Here is a 20,042-nt window from a genome sequence, read left to right as displayed (position 1 = left end):
TACCACATGGGTGTGAGATGAGACGTGGTTTAATGTCCCACAGGAGGACATGAAAGACATTGAACTCGCATCTATTGCCTGCTGTGAAGCATGGGAGGATGGCAGGGAAATGCAGACAGAAACACTTGTGAACTTAGATATAGGTGCATGTCAAGGAACCACAGCTGATCACAATTAATCAGAAGATCCCCGCTATAGCGGGCCTCATAATCATATTGTGGTTTCAGTGCATAAAACCCCACAATGAATTACTTAAATTTTGAAGTATGCATAGAAAATTCTCATTTGTGCAGCTCAAAGAAGGGGACAAAAAATATGCTGTTTTTGTTTTGCATACAGTAGCTCTTTTGATCTACTACAGTAAAACCTTGTTAATTTGGGCTTCATGGGACCTAAAAAATTGTCCGAAATAACCGAATGTTCAATTATCGAGGGTATCTAGAAAACAATAAACAAATGCTTAACATGGTGACACATATTTGTTTATTGAATAAATCTGCAAATCCTGTTTCTGTTTTGCACAAAAGCAATGTGGAAGCTTCAATTCTCATCATCTCATGACTGATTAGCATCTGCAGTGGTGAAGGCCCCGCAACTTCCTTGGCAGCATTGCCATGATGCGTGTCTTAATCCAAGACATGCTTTTCGCACGTGCTCACATCCCCATTATTTTTTTGCCAATGAGCTTGTCGCGAATTGATAATCTGTCCATCCATCGCGATATAGCCGGCGCTCTTCTTCCTCGACAGCTTCCGCCATGTTTGTCACATTGCACGTGCAGCCACTGTACTGAGTCAAAACAAAACTAATGTTTGCCACAACCGCTGCGAACAATACCGCGCTCTCTACAGACTCGATCCTGGGCAACGGTCATGCACTTCTGAAGGCATGCGTCCAATGCCCGCACGGATTCAAAATGAAACTACTGTTTGCAGCAACCACTGTGGAGGAAACCGTGATCGCTAGCGACGTGATCATGAATGCTAACTGCACAGCTATGAACGCACGTGACCAAAGCATTGTTATGCACGGTTGTAAACGCAAGAATAGAGGCTACAAAAACACAAATAGGCGCGAAGTGTTCTGCTGTTTATTGTTCACGTACGATTTCCTCTGTTGACTACAGTGATGTGGACTCCGCCACTTTGTTTCAATTGGGTGCTAGTGCCGCTTTTGCTCTTGTGTGTCACATACTTGCAGGGCTGCGTGCTCACTGAGCCCCAAGAGTTGTCAGAATTAACAAGTGTGTGACCAAATATATCCGAGATAACGAGAGTTTGATCACATTAAGTAAGATGTATGCCTGCCGGGACGAGAGGACGAGTCCGACTTATTCGATTTTCTAAGAGTAAATTATCGAGGTTTTAATGTATGCTCTTTTTATTGTTTGGATATTTAGGGGAGATAGCTTGTTCAAAATGGATGACGACTTGATCTCAGTAGTAGAGGAGGCAATATGGATGCCAAGTACTCCTAAACTTTGATACAGTCGCCGACTGATCTTCTGAACTCCAAAAATTCGGACATGCTCGATTATTCGGTCTGCTTCGCAGTACTGCCATTGTCCCCGTAGACCATAATGTATAACAACTGCCGAAAGTTCGGACACCTTGCAACCTCTCGTCTGATTTTTCGGACACTCCTTGAGCCAACTCAATCGAGAGCACCATGCACCGACTCTGACCGGTGCATGGGTCGACTTGTTGAACGCCATTTTTGTTTTGAACGGAGCCTCCTTGCTGCCCCACGAAGTGGCGCTACTGCAAATCCCTGCTCATCATCATTGTTTCTGCCTGGTTTGTAGCTACAGCAGTTCCGGTCTCAGCTTAGTATGCCATGTCAAGACAATCCAGCAGCTGATTTGTTTGTTTCTTCGTGCACGGCACTGTGAGTAGGCCACGTTTTTCGTTTGTGCAACTGGTGTCGGCGTGACGGCGTGGTGGTGTTTGCTTTGTGTGCTGTGTCGAGGTTGCGGTGATCCAACGCAGCGTACGGAAACATCGCGTCAAGTGTCTAATGGCGTTGACTGTGCCCGCGCAGACTGCGCTGGGGAATGCCGGCAAGCGGGTGCCGGGAGGCCTAAGATTTGTCGCCTTCCAATGTGCTCCCTACTGACGCGGAAAATGTTCTGCCGAGACCTGCGCAGTGGTTGCATTGCGATTCGGGACACTGTCTCATTTGACAGTTTCACAGGTGCTGACACTGCAGTACTGACAAGCGCAGAACTCGACGACGGCGAGATCATTCGTCAGGTTTCTGCTGCACCGCCAGACGATGACTCCGAGTCGGAAGATGACGCACAATGTGCTACGCTGCCGTCGCATGCGAAGCGTGCACAAACAGTGACTGTGCTTTCAGCCACCTATAGTGACCGTTCGACCCTCTCTAAGAGCCAGGCTTATCTGACTGCGCGTAAACGGAACAGCGTGCAACAACGCATTCACGATTCCTTCAAGCCTACTGCCGAGCCCGAATAAGTGTGTGGAAACAAAGGATGTTTGTTTTTTTCTTAATCTGCTTATTCGGACATTTTCGCAGTCCCCGTGAAGTCCGAATAAATGGTTGGCGACTGTATAATGAAGCGGGTAAAATAGGTAATTTGCTTCATTATATTGAAATTTCGTTGTATTGAAATTCGAACTTTTATTCAAATAAATACAATTTCCAATCAATTTTTTTTTTTAAACTGAAAGGGGCCATAGAATTTTCCGAATTAGCAGGCAATTGAAGCTGGCAGATGTGTCAGCCGCGGCTTCGTATGGCTGTAATCGCGGCTGAGCATATACACAGCCATGCTCCCTGCTTTATTAGAGATAATCTGCCGCATGTGCAAAGAGTGGGCATGCCAAGAGTATGTGGCACCCTGTAAGTTGTCTTCCCACACGTTTAGCATTGGAGGTTGCGTAATCTCGAGTTTCGGTGACCCGTTGGAGCGAGAGGCAGATGAAGCATTCGTTCCCTGCTGCCAGCGCTTTTCCCGATAGTGTCGTCCCAGTGAGGGTGACGCTATCAGCCGCAAAAGTGTAGCTGGCTTCACTTAATTCGTACCGCTGATGTGAAGATGTCGACGTACGTGGCATGAACCCATATCATTCATCGCTGACTCTCAAATTTATCAAAATGAATTGTTTTCCCTTTCAAATTTTTTTTTTTATTGCTCGATAAATTGAAAAATTGTGTGGCCCCTTTCCATGTAAGAAAAATCGATCAGCAACTAATTATTTACATAAAAGATTGAATTCGAATACAACGAAATTTCAATACAACGAAGCAAATTGCCCATTTTACCGGCTTTGTTATATCGAGGTTTAACTATACCACTATTTAGGTCTTGGAAAGTGGCAACTCAGTTTTGTTCTCGGTGGGTGATGTGACAATTTCACAGGCCTCTGTGCTTTTGGTCAATCGTTGGGTCCATATTCTTAAACATGGAGTCTGAGGGGAGTTTCACAGCTATTGTGATTGCAGCACACTGGCAAAAAGCAGGGCTGCTGTTCACAAAGCACTTCATATTGCTCGGTACATAGGCCCATATCGAGTGGTGCATGCCGTGACTGCAATTACCTACGAAATCGCCCCAGTTAGAACCAGTGCCTCACCTGCCCCAAATTCCATTGACACTGCGCATGTCGCCCGCCTCAAACCATTTTACTCTCCTACTATCACCAATATTTAGACGCACCGGGACGGTGCTTCTGCCGCTGGGGATAATGATACGTGCATTTTGCATGTTTCTTGTGGACGATGCACGCGGGCGCCCCGACGAAGACGAGGAACGGTCTCTGGCTCTCGAGCTGTCGGCTGAACTGGCCAGCGCTGCAGTTGTCCTTTGTAAATACACTTTGTAAATACACTTTGTAGATAGTCTCCAGTTCTCAATCCTTCGTTCGCGTAACAATATGCTGAAGTGATTAGATGAGGTTGTGTTTCGATTAAAGAGTTGCAAAATGCTGCAGCTACCTAGAATTAAAAAAGAATAAAACTTGGGGACAAATAAAACTACATCGTGTGCATTGTATGTCACCCATTTCCTTTCATAATCATTGCAGTATTACATAGTGGAGGTGAACGCCCGGTTGTCACGGAGCTCGGCGCTGGCAAGTAAAGCGACGGGCTACCCGCTGGCCTACATTGCAGCCAAACTGGCATTGGGCATCTCGCTGCCCTCGCTTCGCAACACAGTCACCTGCCAGACCACGGCCTGCTTCGAGCCCAGCCTTGACTACTGTGTGGTCAAGATGCCACGCTGGGACCTTGGCAAGTTCCCGCATGTCAGCAACAAGGCAAGTGTCGGGGTGGATGTTGCACATAAAAGATCTTGTGGACATGTTTGACTGAGGCACCGTGCACTACCAGCCTCCCCCCCCATAATCACTAACACAATTGTGCTCGCACTCACAGGAAAAAGGGGCACAGGAACACAAGTGAACACATAAAAGAGTATCTACCGTATTTATTAAAATCTAGGCCGATAGTTACTTTCAAATAACCATATACCAAACTCTAGGGTCGACTTAGATTCGAGGATATTAAAAAACATGCCAGTTCGTAATTGAATATGATAAATATGGTGCATAGCTAGCGCCACCTAGAAAAGTCAGTATCGCAGCCACTATTAGCCCCGCCAGTAGCCAACTGAAGTACACGAGCAACATCGCTATTTTTACCTGTGTTGTATGGGCATGCGGCATCTCTATGCGTGCGGCGTGGCCTATAGTGTGGCGTTATCGTAATGGCACAAAATATGCGATGCCACTATAGTGCCGCTTTCAAACAAAAAGTTGTGCTAGCTGCAGAGGCATCGTCAAATGTTCAAACGAGGCAGGACTTTGGCATCTATGAGAAAAATGTCTATCGTTAGAGAGGGCAACAGGGGACACTTTTTTCATGTGCATCAACGAAGAGTTGACAGGGATAAGGAAAATAAGTGCACGATAACAGGGAGGAGCTGTTTACTGAGATTGTGCCGCATTTCGATGCATGCGAGCCATGCCGCACTGTCTGCGCTTGCAGACGCAAGCGCACGCGTAATCTGGGCTAGCAGTGATAACGTAGTGTGAGCTCGGCATGTTCATATTAAAGGGGGAGGCTACCCTGGAGACCGAACTGTTTTATAACAGGGAGGAGCTGCTCACTAAGATTGCGCCGCGTTTCGATGCGTGCGAGCCGTGCCGCATTGAATGCACATGCATGGGCGCGCGGACACGAGCTTGAGCACACCCGCAAGTGTGCGTGTGCTCTGGGCTGTAGGCGACGAGGCTAGCAGCGATGATAACACAGAGTGAGCTTGGCATGTTCATATTAAAGAAACGCTGTTTTCATTTTGTGAACGCTGTCCTCACTTTTTTGTTAGGCCTACATTTTAGGTATTATTTTTTCTGGCTTTGTACATTCTGGGGTCGGCTTAGAATCGGGGCCATCCTAGATTCGAGTGAATACAGTAGCTGCCCGCTGTGGCAGCTTCACTGCAATACTCGCCCGCCTGTCTCATGTGAAAACGTCGGCGTGCGCTCAGTTTCCCATTTCGGTACCAGCAAATCTTCTCCGGGATCATCGCACGCCGCATTCACAGCTATCACCGCCAATCCTGTTGCGATAAGCATCTTCGTCTACCTCTTTCACAGCACATGGTGCCACCAGAAGCGTAGCGCAGGCTTTGAATAGGCGATAACCAAAACATGCCGCCTTTGTCCGCTGCAGACTGCAATCACATACGTATTCCATCCGCTTGATCCCATGTGAACAAGAAAAGGCGCTAGGCGTGGCCAACCGAGAACAGTATATAGCCGCCCGTTTCACATGAAAATGACGGCGTGCACAGTTTCTTATTCTGGTACCAGTAAATCTTCGCCCAGGTCGTGGCGCGCCACATTCACAGCTACCGCCGCCAGACCTGTTGCGACAAGCATTTTCTCCTATCTGTTTTACAGCGTGTGGTGCGTTGTACCATTGATAGCCTACCGCACGCTTTTAGTAGCAAACGCGCTGCCATTCCCTGCTTCAAGTGGCGGGATGTGGACATCACATTTTGCTTTGGCGGCATCCTGCATCACCCACCAGCTCGATTTTGTTTTGGTTTCCCATCACCCTGTTAAAACACCACGCAATAGGAAATTAACAAAATACGCCTTGGGCCAGCGGAGCACCACCAGCTCAACGCGCGTCAGCGTCTCGTGCCGCAACAATCTGCACTTCGCTTCTCTACGTAGATGTCAACAATAGTTCTGTCTGTCAAACTTTTTTTAGTTACTTTGGATTGTACGTTTTCCTAGTTAGTATGTTTTTTTCTTGTGGTTTTTTTCCAGAATGTATAAACCAAGGTTCTACTGTGTTCGAATTCGAAAAGTGTATTACATGTGCAGTTTACCTTTTATGTCCACGCAAAATAATGAAGAAAGACAACTGTTCTAAAGGAAGAGCTCTCTTTCCACAAGGTGATAGCAAAAAGAACCGAAGGCGTTGAATATGTTCAAGTGCAGCTCGTCTCCGGCAACCAGAGTGGAAGAAGCTGGAGCCTGGCTGAGTACAGCTTGGGCTTGGTTGCAAAGGATTAATAGATTCCTGTCTATTCTTCCGAAACTGAAAACTGTTAACCTCTTTATCCTGCCCACAACACGGAATCAGCTGCCAGCTCTGGATCTTCTGCTGCACTTCATCCTGCTTGTCGTTCTTGTAACTTTAGCATAATTCTTAATACTTCAGTAATACAACCACTTTCTTGCATTTGAGATGATGGGCCTATGCTGAAAGCAGTGAGCGCGTTCGTGCTGATCTGATTTGTAAACTGAGTAGTTGGGATGGTCATTCTTGTGAAAAGAAAACAGCCAGAGATTTTTTTTTTTTTTTTTTTGAAAGGCAGATAAAAATATAAGATGTTTCCCTGTGTGCTGCTCCCAACTCGCATTTACTAAAATTGTGTTGCGGTTTTCATGTTCAAACAGATTGGCAGCTCAATGAAAAGTGTGGGTGAAGTAATGTCCATAGGACGATCTTTCGAGGAGGCCTTCCAGAAGGCAATCCGGATGGTAGATGAACTTGTCTCCGGCTTGGACCCTTACCTCAAGCCTGTGAGCGACCGGGTGAGTTGTATAATCACTTCCTAGTGTGTTGGATGTGTGCTGGACAAGCTCAGCTCATCTGTAATGATTATGCCAGCTTTTTAGTGCCGGAAATGTCAAGTCAGTCTATCAGTTTTATGCGTTAATCATTGCTGGTAGCTCCACTCATTGGTGGTATAATGATTCGGAAGGAAATTTCAGTTGTTGGCTGGTTTTAAATTGCAGCTGGCCTGTGTGAACTTGTAGATGGGTGTGTTCTGCATGTGTGAATAGGCGCCACTGCTGTGCTAGCCATGCTACATTGCAACTTTGCCTTAACAGTGAAAAACAAAGCAAGGCTGTCGGCAAACAGTATGATAAAAGCCTTTCTCATTGACAAAGTGTAGGCAGTATATGCCTAGAATGTGCACATGCAAAAGGCACTGCCTTTGATAATTTTTCCAGCAAAACTGAACTTTGGCTGCTTTATGATGCTTTTGTTCCTGCCAGGTATCGAAACTGAAAAAGAAAGCCTGCAAATTTTACTTAGAATTAATGTCGCACTTTGGCATTTGGTGTATCAGGTGTCATCATCATCTCTTTGAGATAGAGCTCAGTCATATGGTCAGCACATGTGGTCAGTTTGACCATGCTTCAGTTTCGCTAAGAGTGTTAGAAGCTTTCATTCCGCTTTCACCACTCACCCACACCTAAACTGAGGTGTGCCTTGCGGGGTAGCAGACATGTGATGCATGGCTTCTGTCCTCGTCGCCAGGAGCTGGCGTGCCCCACAGACAAGCGCATGTTCCACCTTGCATCGGCCATCAAGGCAGGCTACACACTGAAGCAACTCAACGAACTCACTCAGATTGACCCCTGGTTTCTCAGCAAGATCATCAACATCATTGAGTACCACACCTTCCTGGAGGGCCTTCACAGCAAGGCAAGTGTGCTCGTCTTGCAGTAGGCACAGTGAGACAGATGTTGCTGTGTGTTTGCAGTGAAGTTTTGTACAGAGTAGAAAACACAGAAGAAATGAGTTAAACAGTTATCGCAATATAGTGCACTACCAAGTGCATTAAGAGAGAAATCATAACACCTGAGAGGAATGTAGGACAACACTGAAAAACAAAAAATGTTAAGGTAAGTGAATGAATTTGTGCAAGCCTTGGTGATGAAGAATTGTACACTCATGAACCAGTTAGAGCACATAAGATCAGGATCTTTTTACCATGACTTCAGATGTACAAGTTGATAGCATCAAGAGCATCGAAATCCCTTTACTACAAACATCGTATCAATTAGTGGTATACAATTACAAATAATAGGTTTCAGATCAAATGTCAAATCGAATGAAGGGAAAAATGCCAGATATGAATCAAATAGAAAATCTTTCACAAAATTCAATGCTTACGAACTTTGGCCAAAAGAACTGTGGTGCACATGCTGTGCAGTCTCCTAGCATTGCATAACAAGAGGGTAGCAAGCTATCTGCAACTTGGGCACATAGACTTTAAGATATACGGTACGCTCTGCTCTTATTAAAGGGAACGCCAAATTAGTATGCGAGCACTGATTACAACTCAGTTCTAGTAAATGAGGGTCTGGAAAATATTTTTTTAATAATAGAATGTGTCCAATAGAATCAAGTGCTCTTTCCCTTTGAAGCAAGAGAATAGGGACGTTATGTTGTACTGAATACCAATGAGGTTCTCACCTTACTAGTGGCCCTGTGTTTTATGGCAGTGTTATTGCATAGAACGTTTTGCTTCCCAGTTTTCCTCCAAAGTGCAGAAGAACTTTCCAATCATCCGGCGGTGGGTTATTGTAAGGCCAATCTATGTGACAGACAAAAGCATGGACCGCGCATTGTGTGACCTGATCACCACTTCACGCATAGCCATCGGTGGGGCTATGCGGGTCAACCGCAGTCACTACCAACAGTGAAGAGCAGGCGTTGTTTCGTTGTCACATTTGTCGTGATTTGCCACCTGTCAGATTCAAAAATGGGGAACGTCCAGGCAAATTTCTGTGACCCCCCTTCTTTCTCATTTTGCCCTTGTCCACCTGCAGTCCACATAAATGTACGCAGATGGGCAGTCAAAACTACACACAAAGCTACAAAAAGAGACAGTTGTGTGTCAACTAATGGCATCAGTAACGAGAGGCTGCCGTACGGTGTGTCTCAAAGATGGCGGCTATGAACAACTTTGTTGCTATCTGGCACAGTCGCGCTTGTTGGCAAGGTGATTTGTTGGCAAGGCAATTTGTTGGCTTTCCTGCTGTCGCGCGGCTGCTGCAAATAGATCTGCACCGATTCGGCACCAAACTGTAATTGCCGATGCCCGATGAAGCAGTGCTGATTAAGCCTAATGGCCTAGACAGTGTGGCCGTTGTGGTAATGGGCCGCAAGCCATCGCGGAATGCTTGCCGCTAATAGGTTCGTATGAGTGGCTCACCATTGATCAGTTCTAAGGCAACGCACAGGGGTTTGATTGGCAGCTGTTCAAGCAGTGTGAAGATTGTCACCGTACATTCAACATGATCATCCCTTTCGCGGCATGATTGTCGTGACATAGCAAAGCCAAAATACTGCTATTTCAGCTCAACTTCGCAGCCAAATTGGCACACAACCATGCAGGCGGAGTCCGAATTATTGAACGGTGTGCCTTAAGGTGCGTGAAATTTTGTTCATGCTTATACATTGAATATGTCGTCCAGTGAAGGTGCTTCAAAGTAGCTTAAATAATTGAGTTTGTCTGAATTGTTGGTATCCGAACAATCGGTCAGTGCAGTTGTGAATCAGCCATTCGCTGAGCAGAGGCTTTACGAGAAAAAAAAGACCATTGAAAAGCACCTGGGTGTCTAAAGCCATGCCTGAGCGGTACCAGGAGCTCATCAATGCTGGCCCGGCTCGGAAGAGCATTGATGGCATTGAGTCTAGCAAGGTGTTTCCGACTAATGCTAGCTCTAACCTTGCCGAATATATGGCTAGGCTTGCACGTGTCATTAAAAAAATAAGATGTAAAAGGCAACATCTGAGCAGCTGCACTCAATTTGAAATAAGCTAATTACAGCACGCCGTGTGAACAGGTTTGTTGTCTTCATTTAATTAAAAGGGATACTCAAATTTAGGTCCCCCCCCCCTTTTTTTTTATTTAGAGTCAGAGCAACATTGTTTTACAGCAAGCAAGTGCTTTCTTGAATAACCTTTGTCAATTTTAAATGTGAGAAATAGCCCAGGACGTGTCCAGCAGTTGGCAGTTATTTGCTCCAAAGTGCTTCGAAATCTGTATTTGGGTGCTCCAAGCTACTCCGAAATAACGTTTTGCTGCTCCAGAAATCGCTCGAAGTCTCAATTCATCTGTGGCACCGCTGAGTGCCTAAACTTCTGGTCTCTAATCATGAACACTGGCTTGCTTCATTCCTGCGACTAGTGCAGCTGCCACGTGCAAGCACAGCCAGAAGACATGAGCGCAGCACTCTTGTTAATTTTTTGAGTGTCATACTAGCCTTATTGTTATATCACTTAAGAAAATTTTGTTCTGTGTCACAACGTCACAGTAATGTTAATGACGCTAGTGTGGCATTTGGAGACAAACATTGAAGGTGCTCTGAAACACTTCTTGAATCTAGCGGGAAAACTTTGCCAATTTGTACAGGGGGCTCCTGTGAACTTGTGAGCCACATATTTTGCACTGCATGCAGCAGGCAGGGTTGGAAATGCTGCGCCAATAGCACCATCTTGCGCCAAATCATCGAGCTGTGCCAACCTGCGCCAAAACCTTAATTTCCAATGAAGTTGTCAAATTTAGCAGGGTGTCCTTGTTCAGTGGCAACCACCCAGCCCGTGGGCGTTGGTTAGTGCTTAGTCCTGCAATCCAAGCCAAGCAATCCGTGTCAACGTCCTTGGAGTGTGGGTGTGTGAGTGAAAACAGTTTTGTGTTATACGATGCATTACGAATGTTTTATGAAAGTGTCACGCATTTGCGTATATGCGGGCCAGCTAAAAATGGTTTGAACTGCCACTGATATCATGGGGCGGTCAGGAAGGAAAGCCTCGCTGAATGAATAAGGCTGTACAGTCTGCTCAGTGTGAAGCGCATATTGCGCCCTATTGGTGTATCTGCATTGATTAATGGGCGAACACCGTGCGTGTGATGTTCTAAATACATTTCGCATGCGGACCACGTTCGTTTACCAGGATGATAGTGCAGCACACCGACAAGTGATCTGTTTGCTTTCATGAAACTCCTTGGTCACAAATATCGAATGGCAACTGCAATCGCCAGTCAAATTTGCACTCAAGCTACGATGTTTTCTGCCCAGCCACACCACAGAAAATCAGCCTCTTGCCGCCGCAGAACATAAGCCAAGGATTTAAGGTTTCATATTTAGTCAGCCTTAGCAGCCAAATTGTGGTGATAAACTGCAAACCTCAAAAATTGCATTTGTGGCAACAATGTTCAGGGCGTGACTAGGGCAGATTGAGTCAAAAAATTTTAGTAAATCATCATTTGGCACACAAAATATTGGTTGCAATTTTACACTGGCTTTATTGTGCCTGTGGCAGAACCGCGAGTAAGCCTGAATTATTCAAAATATTGGTATACAACGCAGACCGGCAAGCCAGCGAAAATTTTTTTATCCTCTTGTTGTTTTCAAAAACATTTAGCACTTTTTCTCGGCAGCAGTGCGGAATACTGGTAAACATGCAATGTTTGCCAGTATTTCTGTGGTATTCTGCTAACTTGACTGAAGGTCGCCGAGAATAAAAAATGGCCAGAGGGCATTATGCGAACGGCATTCACTGTACCTTGATGGGTGTTATTCATAGTGGCCACTGTGAATATTTCGTGTCCATTGTGCTCAAACACGTTTAATTAGCTAAATGTATAAATTAGCTAATCAATGATAAGTCAATGAAAAAGTTGTGGATGACGTTGACAAACGACTGATAACAGCATTTTTAAAAACCTAGAATTCGCGAAAGCCTTTTTTAACGATAAAGAAAGCATATAAAATAAACAGGAAAGAATGAAAAATAAATGCTGCGACTGCGACAATGCTTCTGCGCACCAAAGATAACATCAATCCTTACGCAAACCTCATTGAACAGTGGCACTGGGAACGAGCAGCTGCACCTTTTTCTTGCCGCATCAACAGTTTTTGGCGCACATCTTCGGTCCCTATCACGCGCAAAGTCGCACGATCTTGTAACGGTTTGCTTTCGGAACTGTTACAAGACCGTGACCCAGGTTTGCACGCTCGTAATGCGCACAATGCACTGATGATGTTTATGTCTGAGGACAGTTGCATTACTGGTACAGGGATGTGTTGTCCTTCCCTTTTTTTTTTTTCGAAAAAAAAAAGGAAGAAAGGACCATACATACAAGACCTAGGTCACTGTATACATCGCTATCAGTCATTTCTTGACGTATTCCATAACCTTAGCTTTGGCACTTTATTGATTAAGTATGTTAATAATTAGTTCATTTAATAAAATCTTGATTGCTTGTTCACAATAAAATAAAAACACTTGACTATCATAACACAAGCCTATGATAGAAAAGCTTTCTGTTATTTCTTCCTTGGCCACATTTAGTTGGCACATCAGGTATGTAATGTTATGGTTTCTGAGAAACCTTTATGAGATTTCTTGTAGCTTCATGTTACAGTCATGTGGACGACAATTTTTCCCTGTCGTGAATTTAGCCCACCTTGCAGGATTTCGCAGAACTTATGTGTCGGAACCTAATAGTGTTCTGCAAAGTCAAATAAGGAACACCCTTTTTTTGTATGCCTGTATGTCGCTCATATTGATCTTTACCAAGCTGCTCCAGATAACAGTTCATTTCCCTGCTTCCTCTGGCTTCACTGTCTTGTTCCCCTTGTTCTTCCTGACAATGTAAGAGATTGAGCTTGTCTATTCCCTGAGGAAGCTTCTTTAGCATTTGGAAACCACTGACACGATAGGGGTAAGACAAGCATTCGTATGTGCTCGTGTGGCTGGGATATATTCTGTGTGAATATGCGCGTCTAATATTGTTGTGTAATGTGCCCTGTCTACTTGCAGCCTGCTCTACTCACGTATGACGTTCTCCTGCGAGCCAAGCAGCTTGGCTTCTCGGACAAGCAGATCGCCCAGTGCGTGGGCAGGTCAGTATCCAGCAGCCTTGGTTCTTCCTGTCAAATGAAATGGGACAGTCTCCTGTCCAGTTAACACTCTGCTGTGGTGAGCACTTCAAGCGAGAAGGGCAGGGGGAAAGGGAAGGAAGGGACATTCTCTGGGCAGCCTAAACTACTAAAAGATAAATAAATGTATGCGATGCAGGTTCAGTGTAATCCACTTAAACTGTGTGAAGTCAAAACCTAACGTATGCAAGGTGTCCCAGCCATCATGCACAAAGTACTGGGTAGGGGGAAACAATATTCATGAATAATACTCCATGCAATGTTGTTGAGAGTCTTGTTGAGAAAGAGCCACTAATTATAATTGTTTAGTCCCCTACATTCAACTTACTTAATCAGAAGGGATTAGCTGACTTCTTAGTGGTTGTTTTGTTTGCCAACATATAATTTACGAAGTTTTAAATATTTTGGGAGTTCAGAATAAGATGTCCTTTTTATTTATTGTTTATTTTTTCCAGGAAAGAAAGCCCACGAAATGCAGTCGATCTCAAATATATCGAATTATTGTCTGTACTTAACGGGTATGAAATCCTCTTGGAAATTGTATTCAAAAGTAGAGCAATGTACAATGTTTACATCGAACTCCCATTCACCGCCACATTCAATACATTGAAAGCTCTATTGTGCCGTGCCTTTGCAAGTCCACTTGTCCTAACAGAGATGGGATCAATTTTCGCGTTGTCGGAACTATTTAATACTGACAAACTTGGAATGGCACTTTTTTTCAATGATGGTGTCATACAAGAGATTGAATCTGAGGAGCAGTGCATGCTATGGAGGAAAAATTAAGAGAGCTCTCAGTTTTGCTCGCAGCACATATGGATGGCTTGGGCAAACTGCGCCCATTCGTTATCGGCAAGAGCAGATCGCCATTCTGCTTCAAGAACACGAAAGGCCTCCCATTACGATACGCGTTCCATAATAAAGACTGGATGACATTCTATATTTTCACTGAGGGCTGCCAGGCGAGGGAGGCTGAACTGAAGATGCCGTGCCTCCGAGTTCGTCTTGTAGATAAAGGCTTTCAGTGAATGACATTTTAGAATTCCATGAGTGGCCAAAACGATTCCAAACTCAACCTGAAGTTTGATGGGTCTTTGCATTACAGCTTCCATTTAACGAATCAACTGCACGCCTCATCAAGATTTTGCAGAAAGGCCATCCCGGCAATGCCACGCAAGACTCATTATTGTGCGATTTGCGGGTCTGTGCTGAATCTGCTTCATTCGTGCTCATGTGGTTACATGTCAATGGGAATGGACTGGGATGTTCTGCAAGCTGAAAGCCACTTTTGAAACTAATAGAGGGTGTGTAGTGTCGGCAGTCCCAGACGTAGGGGCCAGAGGGGAAGGGCCGAGAACGAAGGGACATACCGCTTACAAGGCATTGGGGCGCTGAACAGCATGCAAGACACGTGAAATTTATAGGGCGGAGAGAAGGGAGGACAACTAGATCCAACAGGATGTTCCGAAACCTCACACAGAAGTCCACCCGGTTCGTTGCCTGTGTGTGACAATTGGCTGTTAACTGACTCCGGTTAATTCAATTTTTCGGTTAATTCGATCCTGGTCGAAGGTCGCGACCAGTGGCCATGCATTTCTACTGGACCAAACATTTGTTATTTCGATCCTAAAATTGGCCTTTGCCAGATACTTCAAACTTGACCAGTCAGCACAGATGCGCCTGACCCCTATGGGGTCACCATAGGGACCACTTTATTAATAGCGTCTGTCTTGGCAGAGCTTAGGGGAGAGTGAATGCATTGAGCATTCGTCATCTCTCTTCAAAAACACCTAATTTCGGTCTCTCCTAGAGAGATTTTCAAGTGATAACCATAATTCATAATGTTTGATTACAGTATTTACCTGATTATAACACGTGCCTCTTCTCTTGAATTTTTTTCTTCCTTTTATTTTTAGAGAAAATTGCCTGTGCCAGTGCAGTCATAACTGCACTGGCACTGCATAGCGCACAACCAAAACCTCCTTTGCAACCTTCTATGCTTTGCCGCAAAGCACGTATGTACTGCGGTGACGCTGACCTTAGCAAACTGGCCATCTTTGTGCAACACTTTTCCTTGCTAAAAAATCTGGTGCACATTCGATTTCTAGATTGTTTAGGAACTTTAATGTGATTTCTATGTTGGTTTACTACTTTGGACACAAAGAAAGTGGGCGCGCGTTTAATTGGGAGGCATTTTAGAATTGTCAAATGCTACGAAATAAATCGATAGTATGTTTTTCCATTTTTTCTGCATCTCGATCAATTCAACTTACCGGGTGTTTCTTTTAATTTATTTGGTCCCGTCAGGGTTGAATCTATAGAAGTTGACTGTACATACAAACTATTTCGCAATCCTCTTCGAGTTCGATATATCTGGAATTGACTGTATTAAAGATATAGCATGACTACGTACCAATGTTCACATGAACAACATGCATGTCATCTGATTTCAGTCGTGTCATCCAACCGTTTTTTCCCCCCTTCCTTTCTTTTGTGAGTATATTAAGCAATAGAGCAAGTTTTGCTTTTGTGATGCATTTGAGTTTGGAACAAGATGTCCTGCTTTGCTGGTGTTTAGCAATGATAAACAGTACACCAAACTGTGGCCCTCAAAATCACTTCACTTTGCATGTTGTACAGAAGACACCTGTGTCTCCAAGGCCATGCAGAGCCACTGCACTAACAATGTGTTGGTGGAATGTTACAAAGTTTCAAAACACTTGGTTAAAGGCAAAGGCCTGTGCATTACTTGTACATACATTGTGCATTACTTGGACATGTACAGCCTTTGTCAAAAGTCTATAGGCTACTCCACGCCTTTGTCATATGTGTTGCTAAGCTGTGGGGTGCAGCTCTCGTGTTGCTCCTGACTCTCTGAACTTCTGCATGAGGGTTTTTTTTTTTTCATTCCCAAGTGGTGTTTACATTTACAGCATACTATAGGAACTCCCTTAACCCTTTCAAGCGCCAACCAATTCTGTTGATTTAAATCTTACATCAACAGCATTTTCTACATGTTCAGAATCATAAAAAGCATACAGCTGAAAAAAGGATTATCAATGTTCAGTCCCTTCGTGTGTTTTGAGATGTTTAGAGAATGCGGACTCCATGCAAAAACTCATACAGGAACGTCAGATATGAGAACATCAACTACTTCATGTCTAGCAGGCTTGAATAGCACCTATCCAGTGAGTTCAAAATTCTGTCTGGTGTAACGAATTGTGAAAAAGCAATGAAAGACTTGAACCCACTGCATACAACGACACTCACCTTGAGTAAAAATACCCAACCCTCTATGTTCCCGTTCGTATTACTAAATCATTTTCCACTTGTTATTTATTTATTTATTTATTTATTTATTTATTTATTTATTTATTTATTTATTTATTTATTTATTTATTTATTCATTTCCTCAAAGGTCTCTGTTGAGACATTACATGAGGGAGTGGGGAGTTAGTGACAAAGAGATACTACAAATTACAAAGGGATATTTCCGATGAGTCGCTTGAATGCAAATGGGTCGATGATAGTGGCAACTTCGGCGGGCAGGCCATTCCAGTCTCGTGTTGTGCGCAGAAAAAATGATTGCTGAAAAGTAACGGTATGAGCTTGTGGGGGATATACTGTATTAGAGTGACTGGTGCGGGCAATGCGATGTGCTCTTTTTATGTACGGGTTGTCAAAAGGCAATGAATGAAAGAATTTATGAAAAAGATTAAGACGGGCTATTCTACGGCGTGAGGCTAGAGAGGGTAGGTTTATTTGGGCTTTTAGTGCCGAGATGCTTGTATTGTATGAATAAGTTGACAGGATAAATCGTGTCGCGCGGTTCTGAACCGACTCGAGGTCTTTAATAAGGTTTTTGTGGTTGGGGTCAAAAATAGCTTCGGCATACTCAAGCTTAGGCCGCACAAAGGTTAGAAAAGCAAGTTCTTTAATAGAGGGAGGAGCGAGGAAGAGGGTGGATAATATCTTCAATCTTGCGGCGCGATTCTAACCATAAGTGCTTTAGGATGTACAGTGAAACCTCGATATAATGAACCTTGATTTAATTAAATTCACAATGTAACAAACACTTTTCATTTCCCAATCTTAGTTGCATTGAAAACAGTGTTTTTTTTTTTTTTCAGTTTAACGAAGTTTTGAGCCATTTCAATCATGCACTTGGAGCTTGTATGGCAAGTAAATCTAGCAAGAAACTATGTCGTCCAAAGCAAAAGTTACGTAAAGTGTCCTTCTGCATGAAAAATTTTAGCGGCAAAATCGCTTCTCGACCACTCTCAGAACCAGTATCCGTATACTTTTACAGTTTATTTTTAATTTGTGGGCACAGGCTATAGGCACAAAGTGCGGTCAGCTATGGCATCCATAATATGTGGCATCGCGCATCACAACACACACAAATCTTGGACGCCGTTAGCCATGTCGATGCATTGCTCTCGGTGCAATCTGCACCACATGCGCTGGCGCTCATAACTACGCTGTTATGGCCTAACCTTCTTGCAATTTGTTTATAATTGCTTACTAAGAAGATATTATCCACCCAAAACACTCTGGGAATTTGTGAAGTTGTTTTTAATGCTGAGACTTCAAAACCTCGAATTGACTAAATTTGCAATTTAATGAAGTATTTTGCTGGAAGTGCAACATCGTTACAATGAGGCTCGACTGTATGTGACACATGTCAAATATTGCCTTGATCATCGCCTTTTTTGCCATTGATGCACAACCTTGGCGTACACACACCAAGCTACAGCTCCCAGCCACTCCTATGTTTGTCTTGCATTGTCTTCGTTTTGTGTTCCAAGCATTCACAATAGTCGACAAGACTCGTATTTCCATACTCACTCGGGCCATCTGTCGTTTCTCATCCAGCACAGAGCTTGTAGTCCGCAAGACCCGCCAGGAACTGGGTGTGGTGCCCCGAGTAAAGCAGGTGGACACAGTTGCTGCCGAGTGGCCTGCCGCCACCAACTACCTGTACCTGACGTACAACGCTGGAGGGGACGACCTGCAATTTGAGCCACGGAGTGCAATCATGGTGCTGGGCTCCGGTGTCTACCGCATCGGCAGCTCAGTCGAGTTCGACTGGTGTGCCGTCAGTTGTGTCCAGGAGCTCCGCAAGGTCAGCCTCCTTTTGATAGCGGTAGTGCATGGAGCTACTACTATACTCGCGGACAGTTTTCTGTGGCTATGAAGGGAAGGCTACGGGGGCGGAGCTTCTGCACATGTGTTGCCGTGCCAAGTAGTCCGCCAGCATTTGACAGTGCTTTTGGTTGCTCGGAAGAAATGCTGAATCGACGCAGCCTCGACGTATGATGGTTTCACGTTTTCCCAGACAAGGGAGGGAAAAGCCACAACATAAGGGATCATTTATATTCAGTAGTGTGTTTTGCCTTATTTGACTGTTGCTAATAAGGTGTTCGTTTTCACTCCCCCAGCTTAAGCTAACGAGGATGAAAACACGGGACTCTTTTCCGAAGCACTCCCACTTGTGCACGCTTTGCCTCCGTAGCTTTCCCTTCATAGTCACGGAAAGTTGTCCGCGAGTATAGTCATCCAGATTTTAGTTAAAACATACATTAAAACAAACAGAAGCTGTCAGTCTGATGTAGATCATGGCTCAGGTACTTTGAGACAAACAAGACACTTGAGCACACATCTTCTACACTTTGCAGTGATGACTGCTAAGGGTACAAAATTTCTTGGCATCTGTGGCAGACACCATCACACTGCTTCTCTTCACTGTGCTTCGGTAGTGAAAGTCTCCTCAAAATATGTTATTTTCCCAAATCTATTTTTCCATCCAGCTCTGAATCTTGGGTCTGCTATGTGAGGAATGTTATGAGATTATCATCCTGCCTACCTTCAGACGAGCCATCGCCATTTGGGAGGCCTTCAAATTGGGACTCAAGGGGTGATCCTCTAAGATTCTTTCACTGTCTGTGTCCCTGTACTAAGACTTTCTGATACAGTATGCAGCACGAATATCTAGCACGAATATTAAAACAGTTCCTTCCTTATCAGTAATGAACAATATAGTTAATATCGGCAAGTTTACGGCAATAACGTAGTCATGTTCACTTTGAGGGGACAGAAACAAAGGTGGGCGCGCTTAGCTGCCAATGACATAGAAACACATGGTGGGAATGCTGCAGAAACTGCGGAATTTGTCTTCACTACTATCCTAATACGGTACGCTTCTGCTAAAGGTGGGCGAATATCTTAGCTGTGTTACAAGTACCGGCGCACAAATAAAGTACACTTCTAACGTATCGGTGTAGACGTGGCTACTGTCGTAGCTGCGGACAATTTGTTGCGTGCCCACCAGTGCAGACGAGAATAATTGAAAGACGCCTTTTTTGTTGTTGTATTCGACCACAACCATTATAAAGCCTACAAATAATAAAGCCAAGGCAAGTTTGATGGTAGCTTTCTTTTTTTTTTTTTTTCATGGAAGTATGCAAATTGATGAAAGGAATGAAATGGGGGATCTTCTTAAGAATGTTTGGTGCGTGCAGACCGCTTGGTATGTCTTGAAAAGTCGTTCGCCTAGCATTCAACAGCATTCGACAGATGGTAAGCGCGATCATCATTAACTAGACTTGGCACACAACATATCACTGTGGCAAGATAGGGGTGCGATCATTACACGGGAAAGAAAAAAATTTGATTTTTGACTAGATTCAGGGGTGCAATCATTATGCAAGTGCAATCATTATGCAAGTAAATATAGTACTATTGTTATCGCAAGATTTCGTACCACTATCGAATGAATCTGTAATCAACCCAAGCGTTGCTCACGCTGTG

At 44.2% G+C, this 20,042-nt stretch overlaps 1 protein-coding gene across 2 annotated transcripts in view; it reads left to right on the top strand.

The window, feature by feature from the left end:
* The window catches only part of r (carbamoyl-phosphate synthetase 2, aspartate transcarbamylase, and dihydroorotase rudimentary), a 178,089-nt gene that overhangs the window by 55,682 nt on the left and 102,365 nt on the right, over positions 1 to 20,042 (top strand). For both annotated transcript variants that reach the window (XM_075704255.1, XM_075704254.1), the window contains exons 14-18: positions 4,050 to 4,283; positions 6,942 to 7,079; positions 7,813 to 7,980; positions 13,114 to 13,196; positions 18,108 to 18,357. In XM_075704255.1, the coding sequence (XP_075560370.1) occupies positions 4,050 to 4,283; positions 6,942 to 7,079; positions 7,813 to 7,980; positions 13,114 to 13,196; positions 18,108 to 18,357 (873 nt within the window). The remainder of the gene's footprint in view (positions 1 to 4,049; positions 4,284 to 6,941; positions 7,080 to 7,812; positions 7,981 to 13,113; positions 13,197 to 18,107; positions 18,358 to 20,042) is intronic.

This window comes from Dermacentor variabilis, chromosome 9 (assembly GCF_050947875.1).
Source record: "Dermacentor variabilis isolate Ectoservices chromosome 9, ASM5094787v1, whole genome shotgun sequence".
NCBI lineage: Eukaryota > Metazoa > Arthropoda > Arachnida > Ixodida > Ixodidae > Dermacentor > Dermacentor variabilis.
Note: the sequence above shows the minus strand (reverse complement) of the source record. Positions and strands in the feature narration are given on the sequence as shown.